This window comes from Dendrobates tinctorius, unplaced genomic scaffold (assembly GCF_039654945.1).
Source record: "Dendrobates tinctorius isolate UK_male_01 unplaced genomic scaffold, ASM3965494v1 ptg000003l, whole genome shotgun sequence".
NCBI classification, from domain to species: domain Eukaryota; kingdom Metazoa; phylum Chordata; class Amphibia; order Anura; family Dendrobatidae; genus Dendrobates; species Dendrobates tinctorius.
This window is the reverse complement of record NW_027361671.1, coordinates 88,587,501-88,604,320: the sequence shown is the minus strand read 5'-3', so window position 1 is coordinate 88,604,320 and position 16,820 is coordinate 88,587,501. Positions and strand designations below refer to the sequence as shown.

The 16,820-nt window shown below is 41.4% G+C and overlaps 1 protein-coding gene across 2 annotated transcripts in view; it reads left to right on the top strand.

Annotated features, from left to right (window-relative positions):
• Window positions 1-16,820, top strand: part of SRRM4 (serine/arginine repetitive matrix 4) — a 255,499-nt gene that overhangs the window by 87,044 nt on the left and 151,635 nt on the right. For both annotated transcript variants that reach the window (XM_073559475.1, XM_073559466.1), the window contains exon 2: window positions 11,063-11,188. In XM_073559475.1, coding sequence (XP_073415576.1) covers window positions 11,063-11,188 — 126 coding nt within the window. The remainder of the gene's footprint in view (window positions 1-11,062; window positions 11,189-16,820) is intronic.

The window sequence follows — 16,820 nt, the reverse complement described above, 5'->3', positions numbered from 1 at the left end:
AACAGAGATCGCTAGTGTAAGGGAGAGATAGTTCGTTGGATGCAGTGAGTAACCGGAGACAGAGAAGGGGTTAACAAGAATTTACTGAACAATCAATAACAGGCAATCCTCCATGCAGGGAGGAAAAGGAAATGGCAATAGAATACACAAAATAAATAGGGCACTTATCTGTTGCGGTTCTGGCAGGTGGAAGGCTGGAATATCTCCCAACGGCGTCTCAAACGGTACACAAAGTTTCTGGCTCTGCTGCGAAGAAACGAGTAACACTGCCGCCCGACAGTGCCGAAGAACTCAGTCCTCTTTATCTTGGGGAGGCTGTAGCATAGAAAGAGTCCTTTATGGGGATTCCTCAGGAATGGCGCTGGGCACGGGTCGCAAGCACATGTACAAGCCGCAACAACCCGCGGTCATTCGGAGTAGTCTCTAAACAGTTGTTCCGGTATCTCGGGTGAAACAGGTGTAGTCAACGGTGTGGGTACAGACAGTAACTGAATAGCATCAAGAGTAGTCTCAAAGTCAGCACACAAAGGTCTGGAAACAGGGGAGTTGTCCATAGAAGCAGCAGAGAGGGAGTCAACCATCTCCTGTCACCTTCCCGCCAAGTCTTGCCCATTCATGCGCTCAGGTCTCCTTTTGTATGCCACGCCCCCTGCTGTCTGAAAGAGAGGTCTCTCCCTTTCAGAGGAAAACTCCTCCGCAAACAGTGGTGACAGCACCGATAGTTTCGGCCTTAAAGGGGACCACACACCGCTGACTCTGTTTTGTCTCATTTTTTTACACTAGTACGGGCCAGTTTTTTCATGGATCTATAGACTATAGTTTGATAAAAGATTTGGATCACAATCGGACATGTCTCCGTGTTTTGGTGCGATCACTAGGGCAAGTTGTTGGATTTTGCAAGACAAAGGGGATACCATCATCCCATATTTAGGGGAGCATATAATCATATAATCATGCTTTGGCTATGGGGGGACAAAAATTTTGTGCCTAAACAAAATAAGGACGGTAATCAAATCACCCATATTTTTAGGACATATGATAATCAAATGGATTAGGGGATGGTTATCCTCAAAAAATACGATGGTGTCTTGTGTGCTGACCCAGACATGAAAGATATTGTAGCTCCTAGATCAAAGACGTTTGATGAGATTTGGCACACAGTCACTAAGAGGCCCCTAGGAATCAGGGAACTTGGTTGGATCATAGACTCTTTGGAATATATCAGCATGCATCATATAAGATCTGTAAATCCATTACCCCTGTTAAGCAGTGTCTCAGCCCCAAAAGTCCAAAAGTTTTTTATTACAACAGATGCTTCTTGAACTGTAAGATTATGGGTGTCATTTTTCTCTATACTTGTTCTTGCCTTCTAGGCTAAATGGACAAAACAAAACATGAACTGTGAAAACATATAGGAGACCCTATTTGTAACATTAAACCCCATAGAAACACTACGATTGCTCAGTATGTTTACTTGGTTCATGTGGATGACAGTAACTCCATATTCTTTAAAGGGATTGTCCAATACCCGAACAACCCCTTCTCAATTGCTATGTATCCCCCTTGTAACATAATAATAACACCTATACTCACTTCCGATGTTGGCAATTGCTGTCCCGGGGATCGTGTGATATTGTTGATAGATATGTTACCATAGAAACAATGCTGCTACCCTGCATTTCCGGTCCCAGTTACCTCAATAGAGAGTTGATGTTGTCATCTTCTTTAGTGTCCTGGCAACCAACGTTTTTGAGAAAGAGATGTCACCACCTAAATACTATACATTACTTTCAGTACGTCCCTCTGTTAAGACATGGGCACTCTGGTGGATTGTCCACCAGAACATTGACGTCACAGCAGAGTGGATCACATTCTGCTGTGTTAGCTATGGAAGGTCTCTTTTTTCCACTGATAAACCTCTTCATTCCAAAGAATGTGTCAAGAAATGTGGTTTTGTGGCCTATGCATTGGATGAATGAATGGATCATAGGCTAGTGGGATTATTGGTCTTTAAGGTTTTTCTAGGGCAATAGTAGAGACCTTGAACTTCCAATGTTTTTACGATAATGCATCAAAAGTACTTTTTATCATCAGTGTATCTTTCTACTAGTTTTTTTTCTATCTTTAACGCTGCAGTATAATTGTTCTATTTGTATCATTGATTTTGTATTGTGAGTGTTTAGAGCTAATTAGGTGACCTATAGATACAACCATTGCCAAGCGGGGGCAGAACTGAGCAAATGTTTAGGACTGTGGTTAGGCAGGATTTTTACAATGGAAGATTAAGGGTATTGCAGCTTTCTCTGTGCCATTGTTCTGCCCATCTGATATATTTTTTACTGCTTTCCATAATAATAATATGAAGTAATTTGGCCACAAAGTGTTCAACCTGTTTTCTGAGGGATGAAGTATCCAGCCCTATACCTGACCCCTTTTTCTATTTTTTGTGCACTCTACAATATATTTTATTGCTATTACTAATATTAGTTTTGGGAATGCAATTGAGCATTTTTTAACCTCTTTTCATATTCAATAAAGTCTTTTTAGGGTTTTCTTTTTCTCTTATTATTTTCTTTTGGGTTTTTTTCAGTTTCCTAGTCAGATTGAAACTATTCTGCTTTGATCATTTTTTTTGCCTTGCAGTCCATCTATTAATTGACATAACAATTGTCACATTGATGTTGATGATCTGTAAAAATGTCGACTGGAGGACAGGAGGACAAAGATGGCCTCCATAGAGGCCTTCAGCAACCCATCAGCCCCACATCCCGCTATCACAGCCCATGCTCATTTTGGTTTTTAAAAAAAATTAATCACTGTAAAATTATAGCAAAAACCCATGGGGCAGATTTATAAAAAGCATCTAGAAGAAAATCGGTGTTTGCTGCTCATAGCAACCAATCATTGTACAGCTTTCATTTTCCCACAACAGCTTTAGACATGAATGCTGAGCTCTGGTTACTATAGGCAACAAACATAGTTTTATTAAATGAGGCAAAATAGGTGTTATTGGTGTGAACAAACTTCACACTTATGCCTCCGACGACATTACGACTCCATTTTTCGTAGAATTGTAACAGGGCTTCCACTGCACCATGCACCACTACTGTGTCTCTGAGTGTTTTTTTTACACAAAATCTGAGAAAAAAATCATGACACGAGCAAATACAGTAGTACGTATGGAGCTTTTTTTTATTCCATAGACGTAATGAATATTGCTTCCTACATTTCGAAAGAGCACAGAACCGAGCCACCTAAGATGGCCGCCTGAGTCCATCCTAGGTGACTGCAGCGTCCCTGTGTATTACTATACAGACTCTGACGAGCGTTTAGTCTTATGCATTTTAGTAATTCTGTAATGTTCAGAATGTTTATGTGAATATATTCTCCATGTATATCTCCAAAGTATAAACTCAACATAATGTGGTCTGTTCAGATAAAAAAGCATGTCAAGCAGCTGGAAGACACTAAGCCGAAAAAGAGCTTGACCTCACACATACGTGATCGTGTTTTAACTGGGTATTGGTGCAACCTACTGTCACTTTAAACATGTTTTTTTCTGTCATTTTGCTTTTCTACAGAAAATTAAATGGCTACAGTTGTTTCAAGTGAATATAAGAAATGTTTTAATATACAATATATTAGCAGAGAAATTTGCTTCTTTCTCCAATTATGAGCCACCTCCTGAACATACTAGCTACAGTGATAAACAGCTCAAATCTATCCTGATCAAAGTAAGACAGGCTGCAGTCTCACAGAGGAGTCAGGTTACAGAGGTATCTAACTACAGACAGGGGAGAGGGACAAGGAGTAAGGAGTATTCAGCACAGTGAGAGACCAGGTAGACACAGGCAGATCATGTTGCAGATACCTTACTCTAGCCACAGCCATACAACTCAGTGCCGCTATATAATGTCTTCAAAGCTCACCCTGCTTTTATCTGTGTGCTGATAAATAAAAGCAGGAATCCATCTCTCTGTGTGTGCCGGTGTAGGAGACATCATTGAAGCTAGTTTCCATCTACCTCCTTATGTGTTATTCACCATTGACACATATGTGACAGATACACTTTAAGGGTTTGTATTTTTTGCATAACAAGTTTTGAAGCATACAAGAAAATCTACCTGTGCTTTATTGAGCAATTTCCACAGTTGGAAAGCTCACTAATATTCCCCACATTCACTGCCTGATTTTAGATACAGCTGATGCTTTATATGTCTGGTTTAAAGGACCTGCTATAATTGGTGTTCAAATCCAAGAAAAGTTATTGTTCTTTATCTGGGTTTTTGGCTGCAGCATAAAATTATAGCAGATGCTGTTAGTCAATGTTTTGACGCTTAGGAAAACAACATCAGAGGGTGTCAGACTGAAATCTGTCTGTAATAGAATGGCGATGAGACTTATTCAGCGCTAGCTGCTCAAATTCCAGGCACATACTGTGACTTCTCACAGCATAATGCAGATTTCTGTATTACTCAACGATTCTCATGTCACCTTTAAACTGAATGGGTTTTTTCTCCATAACAATAGTTTCTCCTTTGGATGTCTCAACTCCCACTCAGTAACTTGGATTGTAATTACCTCTTCAATACACTGTAAATCTGGAATTAGCCAATGCATAGCGCAATCATTTTCTTAACTCTGCGTGACCACTTGAGTTTTAATAAGGCTGTTATAGATCACTGGCAAGAAATTGTATATTCACTGACCTTCAAGAACACATTTTCTGAGATAAATTATAAAACAAAGCAATCATATTTGTATTGTAAAATGGAAGCTACAGAAGGAATACTGCTTTTTGGTAAGATAGTGGTGTATCTAGGGATGAGCAGACCCATGGAAATTCAGGCTCTGATACACAACCCAAACTTTAGTCCAAAGTTTGGTTCGGGTACCAGAACTGTACACGAACTTAAACCAGAATCCAAACCGCATTGAAAACAATGTAGACCCGAACGTTGGATCTGGGAAAAAATCTCTTTCTTTTGTAAAGGTGAAAGCAGTTCGTTTGGTGCAGTGAGTAACCGGAGACAGAGAAGGGGTTAACAAGTATTTTACTAAACAATCGATAACAGTAATACTCCTTGCAGGGAGGTAAAGGTAATAGCAAAAGAATATACAAGATAAACGGAACACTTATCGGTTGAAGTTCTGGCAGGGGGAAGGCTGGAATATCTCCCGGCAGTGTCTCAAACGGTGCACAAAGTCTCTGGCTCTGCTACGAAGAAACGAGTAACACTGCTGCCCGATAGTGCCAAAGGATTCAGTCCTCTTTGTCTTTTGTACCCTGGAAGGTGGAAACAGTCCTTTGCATGAATGTCCCAGAAATGGCGCCAAGCACGTGCACTAGCCGCAACAATCCACGGTCTTTCGAAGTAGTCTTTAGGCTGTTGTTCCGGTATCTAGGGTGAACAGGGGTATTCAGTGGTACGGATACAGACGGTAATTCAATAGCGTCCAGAGTAATCTCAAAGTCAGCACACGGAGGTCTGGAATCAGAGGAGTCATCAGTAGGAGCTGCGGAGAGGGAGTCAACTGTCTCCTGTCGCCGTCCAGCCAAGTCTGACCCGTTCCCTTTCTGGATGGTATCTCTCTCCCAGAGGAAATCTCCCCCGCTAGCAGTGGTGGGAACTGCACACCGCTGACTCCATCTTGTCACTTGTTACATCCTCTTACACTTTCACGGACTTCCCCTGGGACTCTGACCATTACAAAGGACTTCCGGGAGAAATTCATGTTCAGTGTTCACTAAATGTCCAGAACGAACCCCAAACTTTTAAGATCAGGTTCGCTCATCTCTAGTTGTATCAAAAAACAACCATACTACAGTCACATCCCCACAGCAAAGTCTGAAGCTCCGCTCTACCTCATGGCGCAAAACAACGATACTACAGTCACATCCTCACAGCAAAGTCTGCTGCTCTACGCTACTTCATGGTGCAAAACAACCATGCTACATTCACACCCTCACAGCAAAGTCTGCTGCTCTGCTCTACCTCATGGTGCCTCCGTACATTGCAGTAGGGAGACACCAAGCACCATACACCATGCTACATTTTTTTGCTCACAAACCTTGCAAGCCTCTATATGAAATATGAATACAGCATACAGAAAGCCACGAGGGACAGTGTTGCCCCATACATTTTTATAGATGTATTTATATAGCTGTGGTACTTCTTCAAAGTTCTGTGGCGTTGAGAGTGGTAATACATTGATGTGCATGACGACTTTCTTAAAGAGAAATGTGTTTTATGTATAAAATAGCATAGAGGTTCAATGTATGCCTCTTAGAAACATAGAATCATAGAATCTTATTATAGTTTATCTTTTCCAGCCCCTTAAGGGCCCTTCCATAGTCATGAATGCTCAGATGCATTTTTATGGCCCATCAAGTGGTTATAAAAAGCAAGGACAGACTGCACCAGCTCTGAATCTAGTGGAAACACAACACATCAGGCAGAAGAATTAAAATGACTCTATTTGATCAGTCTACCAAGGTGGCCTAAGATATGCCTGACATGTAAAAGGTGTTTATCTAGTCATGAACAGTTAAGCCCCCGTCCCACATAGCGATCTCGCTAGTGAGATCGCCGCTGAGTCACAAGTTTTGTGACGCAACAGCAATCTTACCAGCGAGATCACTGTGTGTGACACTTCTCAGCGTCTGGCCCCCCTGCCGGGTATCGCTGATTGTCCTGGAATGGCCAGGACATTTTTTCGATCACTGGTCTACCGCTGGCCAGCACGCATCACTGCGTGTGACAGGTGGGAGACCAGCGATCAGCGAGCTGCCGCTGGTAACTAAGGTAAACATCGGGTTTCTAAGCAGCGCGCAGCGCTTAGAAATCCAATGTGTACTTTAGTTACCAGCGCGCTGGTGCAGGGAGCTGGTAACCAAGGTACACATCGGGTTTCTAAGTGCCGCGCGTCGCTTAGAAACCCGATGTGTACCTTGGTTACCAGCTCCCTGCATCAGCGCGCTGGTAACTAAGGTACACAGTGGGTAACTAAGCGACGTGCGTCGCTTGTTAGGCCTGTTTCACACATCAGTTATTTCTGTCAGTTGTAATCCGCCAAAATGGCGGAAAACGGATCCGCCTGCATGCAGACATCAACGTGTGCCACCGGACCGTTTTTTTGACGGATCCGGCGAAGGAAGAAATTTAAAGGAACCGCTGTCTGGGGAGAGAGAGAGAGAATTTTTTTCTCGGCCGCCAGATCTGGATTTAGGGTTAAATTTACTGCAAAGGTGATTCTGCTGGGCATGCGCAGTGTAAAGTGCTGATCCGGCCAGCCAGAAAAACGTTGCATTGTCCGTCCAGTCTTGTCAGCGGACGCCAAAATCTTGGCGGATCCGTTTTTTTGCGGATCCGCCAAGATTTTGGTGTCCGTTGACAAGCCATCCATCAAGATCCGCCGGTAATGCAAGTCTATGGGGAAAAAAACGAATCCGCCATGAAAAATGGCGGATCCGTTTTTTTTTTGCAAAACGGCGGATCTTGACTGAAGGAGACAAACGGAAGTGTGAAACAGGCCTTACCCACGTGTCGCTGGTGCTGATCGCTGGTGAAGCTGCCTGTTTGTCAGCTCACCAACGATCATGTAGCGACACACCAGCGATCCTGACAAGGTAATATCATTGTCGGGATCACTGGTGCTTCGCTATGTGTGACGGGGCCCTTAGAAATTTTAATCATTGCTATTCCAGTTGGTTTAAAAGGGTTGTCCAGGCTTTGCACAAAAGTTTGCAGTCACTAGACATGCTTGGCTTCTCTCAGTAGAACTAACCACAGGAATACAAATCACATACATGTTAGGTCACGTGACCCCGTGCTCATATCAGGAGTCCTGGGAAATGTGACAGCATGCAAACCGCAATCTGGCATGATTCTGCCCCCTGCAGTCACATGGAGTGTCTGTAGACTTTTGTCAAAGGTCTGGACAACCTCTTTAACCATTTGGATCTGATCTGTATTTTCCTCTCTCCTTTGAAAGTTTTTCCAACTGTACATGAAAGAAAGGTGAAAAAAAGCCAAATAGAGCAAGAGGGGCATAACACTTCTTCACATATCTCAGCAATGTCTACAGCTTATTTCTTTTTTTTCTAGATAACTTTATTGGAAAACTTAAGAGACCATAATAAATCATGCAGGGTTCTGATAATATGTTTGTCTATATGTTAGAATAGTAGCGTAAACCCATTAGCAGCATCTTTTGTGATTTATGGTAATATATATGCTCTTCTTATTATTGTCCAGTTTAATCTAAAATGTAGTAGTCTGAATTCCTGTCTTTAAAGGGAATCTGTCAGTAGGATCAACCCTCCTAGGCCGTCTATATGGGCATGTAGGTCATAGGATGCTAAATAACATGACACCATGATATCTGGATGAACACAGAACTTAAGCACATGCTTAAAAGGAAGAAAGAACTGTTTATAAAATGGAAAGAGGGAGGCATATCTAAAGAAGAATATAATGCTGTCTGCAGAACCTGCAGGGCACGAATCAGATTACTAAAGCTGACAATGATTTGAGGCTTGCAAGAGACGTCAAAAGCAATAATAAAGGATTTTGGGGATATGTCAAAAGTAAAAGAAAAGTCAAAGATGCTATAGGATTTCTACAGGATGAAAATGATGAAATGGTAAGACAGGATGTTGAGAAGGACGAACTTTTAAATTCCTATTTTGCATCTATTTTCTCTCAGAAAGGAAATGTAACATCAACTATTCTTCACTGTCCTATTAAGGGAATAGAAGAATCCAGGATAACTATAAACAGAAAAATAGTGAGGAAACACTTAGCTAACCTAAATGAATTCAAGTCTCCAGGTCCAGATGAATTACACCCCAGAGTACTGAAGGAGATAGCAGAAGAAATTTTTGAACCGCTCTCCATAATCTTTGAAAATTCGTGGAGAACAGGAGAAGTCCCAGAAGGCTGGAGAAGAGCAAATGTTGTTCCTATCTTCAAAAAGGGGAAGAAGGTGGACCCAGGCAACTATAGGTCGGTGAGTCTGACTTCTATACCAGGAAAGATCTTTGAACAAATTATTAAACAACATGTATGTAAGTACCTGGATAAGAATGAAGTGATTAAACAGAGTCAGCATGGGTTTGTAACTAATAAGTCATGTCAGACTAACTTCATTTCCTTCTATGACAGAATCACTGATTGGGTGGATCAGGGAAATGCTGTAGATATAGTATATCTTGACTTCAGCAAAGCATTTGACATGTATGGAATGGACACGGCAACTGTTAGGTGAATTCATAACTGGCTTAGTGATCGGACCCAAAGAGTGGTCATAAATGGCTGCACATCCAATTGGAAGAATGTCACAAGTGGGGTACCACAGGGCTCTGTCCTGGGCCCTGTATTGTTCAACATCTTTATCAACAATTTAGATGAAGGAATTGAGGGTAAACTGATTAAATTTGCTGATGACACAAAGCTAGGAGGGATAGCTAATACTAGAGAAGAGAGAGAGAAGATTCAAAAAGATATAAATAAACTGGTAAACTGGAGCAGTGGGCAGCAACTAACAGAATGGTTTTTAACAGGGAAAAAAACAAAGTACTACATCTGGGCAATAAAATTGAAAAAAGCATATACAGAATGGGAGGAATAGGGCTAAGCAACAGCACTTGTGAAAAAGACTTGGGTATACTAATAGATCACAGACTGAATATGAGTCAACAGTGTGATGCAGCAGCAAAAAAGGCAAATGCAATTCTAGGATGTATTAACAGAAGCATTCAATCTAGATCACATGAAGTCATTATTGCCCTCTACTCCTCTTTGGTCAGACCTCATCTGAAATCCTGTGTCCAGTTTTGGGCGCCACATTTTAAAAAAGACATCAACAAACTGGAGCAAGTTCAGAAAAGAGTGACCAGAATGGTGACTGGTCTGCAAACCCTGTCTTATGAGGAAAGGTTGCAGGATTTGGGAATGTTTAGCCTGCAAAAGAGAAGACTGAGAGGAGACTTAATAACTGTCTACAAATATCTCAAGGGCTGTCACATTGCAGAAGGATCATCTTTATTCTCATTTGCATAAGGAAAGACTAGAAGCAATGGGATGAAACTGAATGGGGGAGACACAGATTAGATATCAGAAAAAACTTTTTGACAGTTAGAGTGATCAATGAGTGGAACAGGCTGCCACGAGAGGAGGTGAGTTCTCCTTCAATAGAAGTCTTCAAACAGAGGCTGGACAGATATCTGTCCGGGATGATTTAGCGAATCCTGCTTTGAGCAGGGGGTTGGACCAGATGGCCCAGGAGGTCCCTTCCAACTCTATGATTCTATGATTCAATGATTCTATGATTCTGTGATCTGATGTCTTATTCCAGAGAATTCCACGCTTTTGTTATATTTCAATGAGCTGTTCAGGACTATGGATTGGACACTGATCTGCATGAGAATTTGCCTCCAAAAGATTATTATAAATAAAAGGAGTGTTACCAGTGTGATGTGTAATTGTTACCAGTGTGATATGTTATGGCCGTTCTCTGCTCTCCTGATCTCACTGCAGAGCTGTGTGTGATTATACCTGATACATCTGCAGGTTCATCTCAGCTTCAGCTTCCAGTTCACAGGCAGACAGGGCTGCAAAACAGCAGAGCTGTGGAGCTGCAGCTGCTAATGTGTTGGTAATGATTCAAAGTTCAGAGCTACTGTTCTGTGTTAGTCACATGTCTCACACTGGTAACTCTTCCTTTTATTCAAAATAATCTCTGGAGGCAGATTCTCATACAGATCAGAGTCCGGCTTATAGTCCTGAACAGCTCATTTATATATTAAGAAACACGTGGGTTTCTCTTGAATAAGACATCGGATCGCAGATATCAAGGTATAATTTTATTCAGCTACCTATGACCTAAATGCCCATATCGACAGCTTAGGGGTGTTACTCCTACTGACAGACTCCCTTTAACATTAGTAGCTGTCTTACCTGCCTATATATATATACACACACATACTGTAGATTTGATTTTTTTTTATTAATCAAAGGATGGATAGTAAAATAATTATTTCCTTATTTTTTACATGTAGTGACAATGTGAAATGCTCATCATCTCCGAACAAAGAGACAAGACAAGAGAAGCTAAATGTAAATCTAGAGAATGGAGGTACAACAGAAAGGCTCGGTAGAGAGTTCAGTCCACGCCAGCACCATAGGTAAGACTAAAACTCTCTAAATAACACTATGACTCTATGCCTTACAATAATAGATTGACTGAAATGAATGACATGAATCATTTTTTTATGCATTGCTCATATAGTGCTATCATATTCCACAACACATTATATACATTATCTGTACTGTCCCCATTGGTGCTCACAATCTAGATTCCCTATCAGGATACATTTGGAAGGAAACTGGAGTACCTAGAAGAAACCCACACAAACACAGGGAGAACATACAAACTCCTTGTATATGTTGTCCTTGGTGGAATTTGAACCCAGGACCCGAATGCAGAAAAGCAGCAGTGCTAACCACTGAGCCACCAAGCTGCCTATGCTGACATGTACTGGAAAGACCCAATTATATATTTCACAAAAAACATGTAATAGCATTACACTTTAGTGCAATAAAAATCATACAAGTTTTAAAGCGATTTTCCACTTTCACCAATCTACTACCCACAGGCCCAGGTAAATGTAAAAAATAAAATAAAATGAGTATTAATTACCCTTCCTGGGTCCAGCACTGAGTCTTCATCACATCCACAGTAGTTCTGCAGCTAATCAGTGAGCTCAGTGGCTATCTCAATGTAGACCACATGAGCCGCTAAGCTTAGTGACTGGCTGCAACGTGTCACCGCTACAACCAAACAACAGAGATCGTGGCAGCGGCAGAAGCACAGTGCTAGACCTGGGGAGGGTAAGTAATGCTTAGCTTGTTTTTATACACCTAAGGCTGAGGGCAGAAAATTTCTGAAAAAGTTAAGTCTGTTAAGTCAGTCCATACTGCTAGGTGCCAAAAAAACCCTTTCAGAAATTCTCCCAATAAAACTATTTCTTTGATAAGCCTCTAAAGTGACCTTTTTGCTGACCTCCAAGCTTCATATGAAAGTGAATTCAATATACACTGCCAATACTGCCATGTGAACAACCAGCTGCCGGCTTACAACTATTAGAACTACAATTCGAGGCTTGTTTGTCGTTATTTTATTGAGAACATTTTATGATTGGTCATGAAGAGCGGCTAAAAAATCCCATTGATGTCAGTAATGTCGTCTGCTGGGGTTTTATCACAATGATCAGTGTTCTGATAGGAGCTCTTCTCTGGATGGAGGAAGGGTTGTAAGGAGCAGACAGGACACTTACTGATTCCCTGTAGGCTGCTATCAGCTCTTGCGATGTATGATAGACTCCAGCTAATGCAGAAGACAGAAGTAACAGCAAATCTATGCTAAGGTCCTATTGGACAGTATCCTCTTAATGGGAATCTGTCACCAGATTTTTGCTACTCCATCCAAGAGCAGCATGATGTCTAGAAAGATATTCTGATTCCACCGATTTATCACTTTTACATATATAATGATACAATCAGAGTTTTTAGATGTAGCATATAGCAGTGCTCAGAAAGCCAACTCTGCCCACACCCCCTGATTAGCAGCTTTCTGCATACATTGGCAACTCACTGTCAATATGCAATCAGTGGTGGGGGCAAGAGTGAACCAGGATGCACTGGTCACCTACTTAGTATTAGCATGCAGGCACCTAGTCCAGCAGTGATAATCTCCTGCTGATAAAACACTAATTGAACTGAAATGGCAACACCCAACTTAATAGCTGACACATAGCTGAAATCAATGTCTCCGTCCCCACCTCATGCTCAGATCCCCTTTAAGCATTTAGGTGGGATGTACAAAGTAAACACTTAAAAACTAATTTTCTGTTTTGTTTTATTTTTTTTTTGCTTTTTCATCAGCTGCAGAGTTTTACTACTGTGGCCAGATGTGCAGTGTTAATGATTGGAACATTATGAGTTTATAGACTTCTATTCACATACTGTTGTGGCTTAGAGACACTATATTTTACATTTATGTGGTGACATCGACAATAGCACAAATCATAAATTTAAAAATACATTTTTTTACATCTTTGCTGCACTCGTCTGTCACATTAACATAGTAACATAGTTATTAAGGTTGAAGGAAGACTTTACGTCCATCTAGTTCAACCCATATCCTATCCTAACTTGCCCTAACATGTTGATCCAGAGGAAGGCAAAAAAAATCCATGTGGCAAACAGTAAGCTTCACATTGGGGAAAAAAATTCCTTCCCGACTCCACATACGGCAATCATACTAGCTCCCTGGATCAACGCAATATCAAGGAAACTAGTGTATATACCCTGTAATATTATACTTTTCAAGAAAGGCATCCAGTCCCTTCTTAAATTTTATTAGGGAATCACTCTTTACAACATCATATGGCAGAGAGTTCCATAGTCTCACAGCTCTTACAGTAAAGAATCCGCGTCTGTGTGTATGCTTAAACCTTCTTTCCTCCAGACGAAGAGGATGCCCCCTTGTCCCCATCACAGGTCTAAGAGTAAAAAGATCATTAGAAAGGTCTTTGTACTGTCCCTGCATATATTTATACATTGTAATAAGATCACCCCTAAGCCTTCGATTTTCCAAACTAAATAACCCCAAGTGTAATAACCTGTCTTGGTATTGCAGACCCCCTAGTTCCCTAATACCCTTGGTCGCTCTTCTCTGCACCCGCTCCAGTTCAGCTATGTCTTTCTTATACACCGGAGACCAGAACTGTACACAGTATTCTAAGTGTGGTCGCACTAGTGACTTATATAGAGGTAAAATTATGTTCTCCTCATGAGCATCTATGACTCTTTTAATGCATCCCATTATTTTATTTGCCTTTGCAGCAACTGCCTGACACTGGCCACTAAATGTGAGTTTGTCGTCCACCCATACACCCAGGTCTTTTTCAGTGACAGTTTTGCCCAGTGTTTTACAATTAGGCACATAATTATACATCTTGTTCGTTCTATCCAAGTGCATGACCTTACATTTATCCCCATTAAAGCTCATTTGCCATCAGCCCAAACTTCTAGTTTACATAAATCCTCCTGTAATATACAATTGTCCTCCTCTGTATTGATTACCCTGCAGAGTTTAGTGTCATCTGCAAATATTGAAATTCTACTCTCTATGCCCCCTACAAGGTCATTAATAAATATGTTAAAAAGAAGCGGGCCCAAAACTGACCCCTGTGGTACCCCACTGCTAACCGTGACCCAGTCTGAGTGTGCTCCATTAATAACCACCCTTTGTTTCCTATCCCTGAGCCAGTTCTTAACCCACCTACACATATTTTCCCCTATCCCCATTGTTCTCATTTTATGTATCAACCTTTTGTGTGGCACCGTATCAAAAGCTTTTGAAAAGTTCATGTACACCACGTCCACTGCATTCCCTTGGTCCATTCCTGAACTTACCTCTTCATAAAAGCTTATCAGATTAGTCTGACAGGAATGATCCCTTGTAAACCCATGTTGATATTGGGTCATAAGGTTATTCTTCTCCAGATACTCCAGTATAGTATCTCTTAGAAAACCCTCCAGGATTTTACCCACAGTTGAGGTTAAACTTACTGGCCTATAATTTCCAAGTTCAGTTTTTGTCCCCTTTTTTTAATATTGGCACCACATTTGCTATACGCCAGTCCTGTGGTACAGACCCTGTTATTATGGAATCTTTAAAGATTAAAAATAATGGTCTATCTATGACTGTGCTTAATTCCTGCTGTACTCGGGGGTGTATCCCATCCGGGCCCGGGGATTTGTCAATTTTAATGATTTTTAGACGCCACCGTACTTCCTGCTGGGTTAAGCAGGTGACATTTAATGGAGAGTTTTCATCCCTGATCATGTTATCCGTCATGGGATTTTCTTATGTAAATACAGTTGAAAAAAAGTCATTTAGCATATTGGCTTTTTCCTCATCCTCATCAACCATTTCACCCAGACTATTTTTAAGGGGGCCAACACTATCATTTTTAGCTTCTTACTATTTATGTAGTTAAAGAATATTTTGGGATTATTTTTACTTTCTCTGGCAATGAGTCTCTCTGTCTCAATCTTTGCTGTCTTGATTTGCATTTTACAGAATTTATTTAATTTTCTGTATTTATTTAATGCCTCATCACTACCTACTTGCTTTAATTCTCTAAATGCTTTCTTTTTGTCACTTATTGCGCCCCTTACAGCTCTATTTAGCCATAGTGGTTTCCTCCTATTTCTAGCTTGTTTATTCCCATATGGTATATATTGTGCACAGGTCCTATTCATGATGCTAGTAAACGTCTCCCATTTTCTTTGTGTATTTTTATGTCTCAGGATATCGTCCCAGTTAATTGCACCAAGATCATCTCTCATCTGCTGGAAATTTGCCTTCCTGAAGCTTAGTGTCCTTGTAACCCCTCTACTACACATCTTATTAAAGGATACATGAAAACGTATTAATTTGTGATCATCACTATTACCCAAGTGACCCTCAACCCTTACATTTGATATGCGGTCTGGCCTGTTGGTTAATATTCGGTCTAGCAGTGCCCCCCCTCTTGTTGGGTCCAGAACCAGTTGTGAAAGATAATTGTCTCTCGTAGTTGTCAAAAACCTATTACCTTTGCTGGAACTGCAGGTTTCGGTTCCCCAATGTATTTCAGGGTAGTTGAAGTCCCCCATAATAATGACTTATCCTTGAGTCGCTGCTTCATCTATTTGCTTGATGAGGATATTCTCTGTTGCTTCCATTATTTTTGGAGACTTATAACAAACCCCTATCAGTAATTTATTATTTTTCCCCCTCCCCTTATATCCACCCACAGGGACTCTACATTTTCATTAGATTCACATATATTATCACGCAGGATGGGTTTTAAGCATGATTTTACATATAAACACACGCCTCCCCCTCGCTTATTTGTACGGTCATTTCTGAATACACTATAACCCTGTAAATTAACCGCCCAGTCATGGCTCTCGTCCAGCCATGTCTCAGATATCCCCACCATGTCATAATTATGTTCCAACAACATTAACTCCAATTCCTCCATTTTGTTGGCGAGGCTTCTGGCATTAGTATACATGCACTTTATGTATCTCTCTGTACCTCTATTCTTTCTTAAATTATTAACTGTTCTAACCCCATGCCACCCCCACCCCCAATGTCATTATTTGTGCCCAGGTCTCTATCTGCACTGTCTTCCCCTCCTATAAAAGGAATACCCTCCCCCCCATCCCTAGTGTAAACACTCCTCCAACCTTCTAGCCATTTTCTCCCCCAGCACAGCTGCACCCTCCCCATTGAGGTGTAGCCCGTCCCTAGCACAGAATCTGTAGCCAACTGAGAAGGCAGCCCAGTTCTGCAGGAACCCAAACCCCTTCTCCCTACACCAATTCCTGAGCCACTTATTAACCTCCCTTATCTCCCGTTGCCTCTCTGGTGTGGCATGTGGTACAGGAAGTATTTCCGAAAATACCACCTTTGAGGTCCTTGCTTTAAGCTTACAGCCTAATTCCCTGAAATCATCTTTAAGGACCATCCACCTACCTCTAACTTAGTCATTTGTGCCAATGTGCACCATGACCGCTGGATCCTCACCAGCCCCTCCCAGTAATCTGTCAACCCGATCAGCTGTGTGTCGGACTTGAGCGCCAGGTAGGCAGCACACCGTTTGACGATCCCTGTCTTTGTGACAGATTGCCCTATCAGTTCCCCTAATAATTGAGTCTCCCTCTACCAGAACCTGTCTGGCCTGTCCTGCTCTCCTA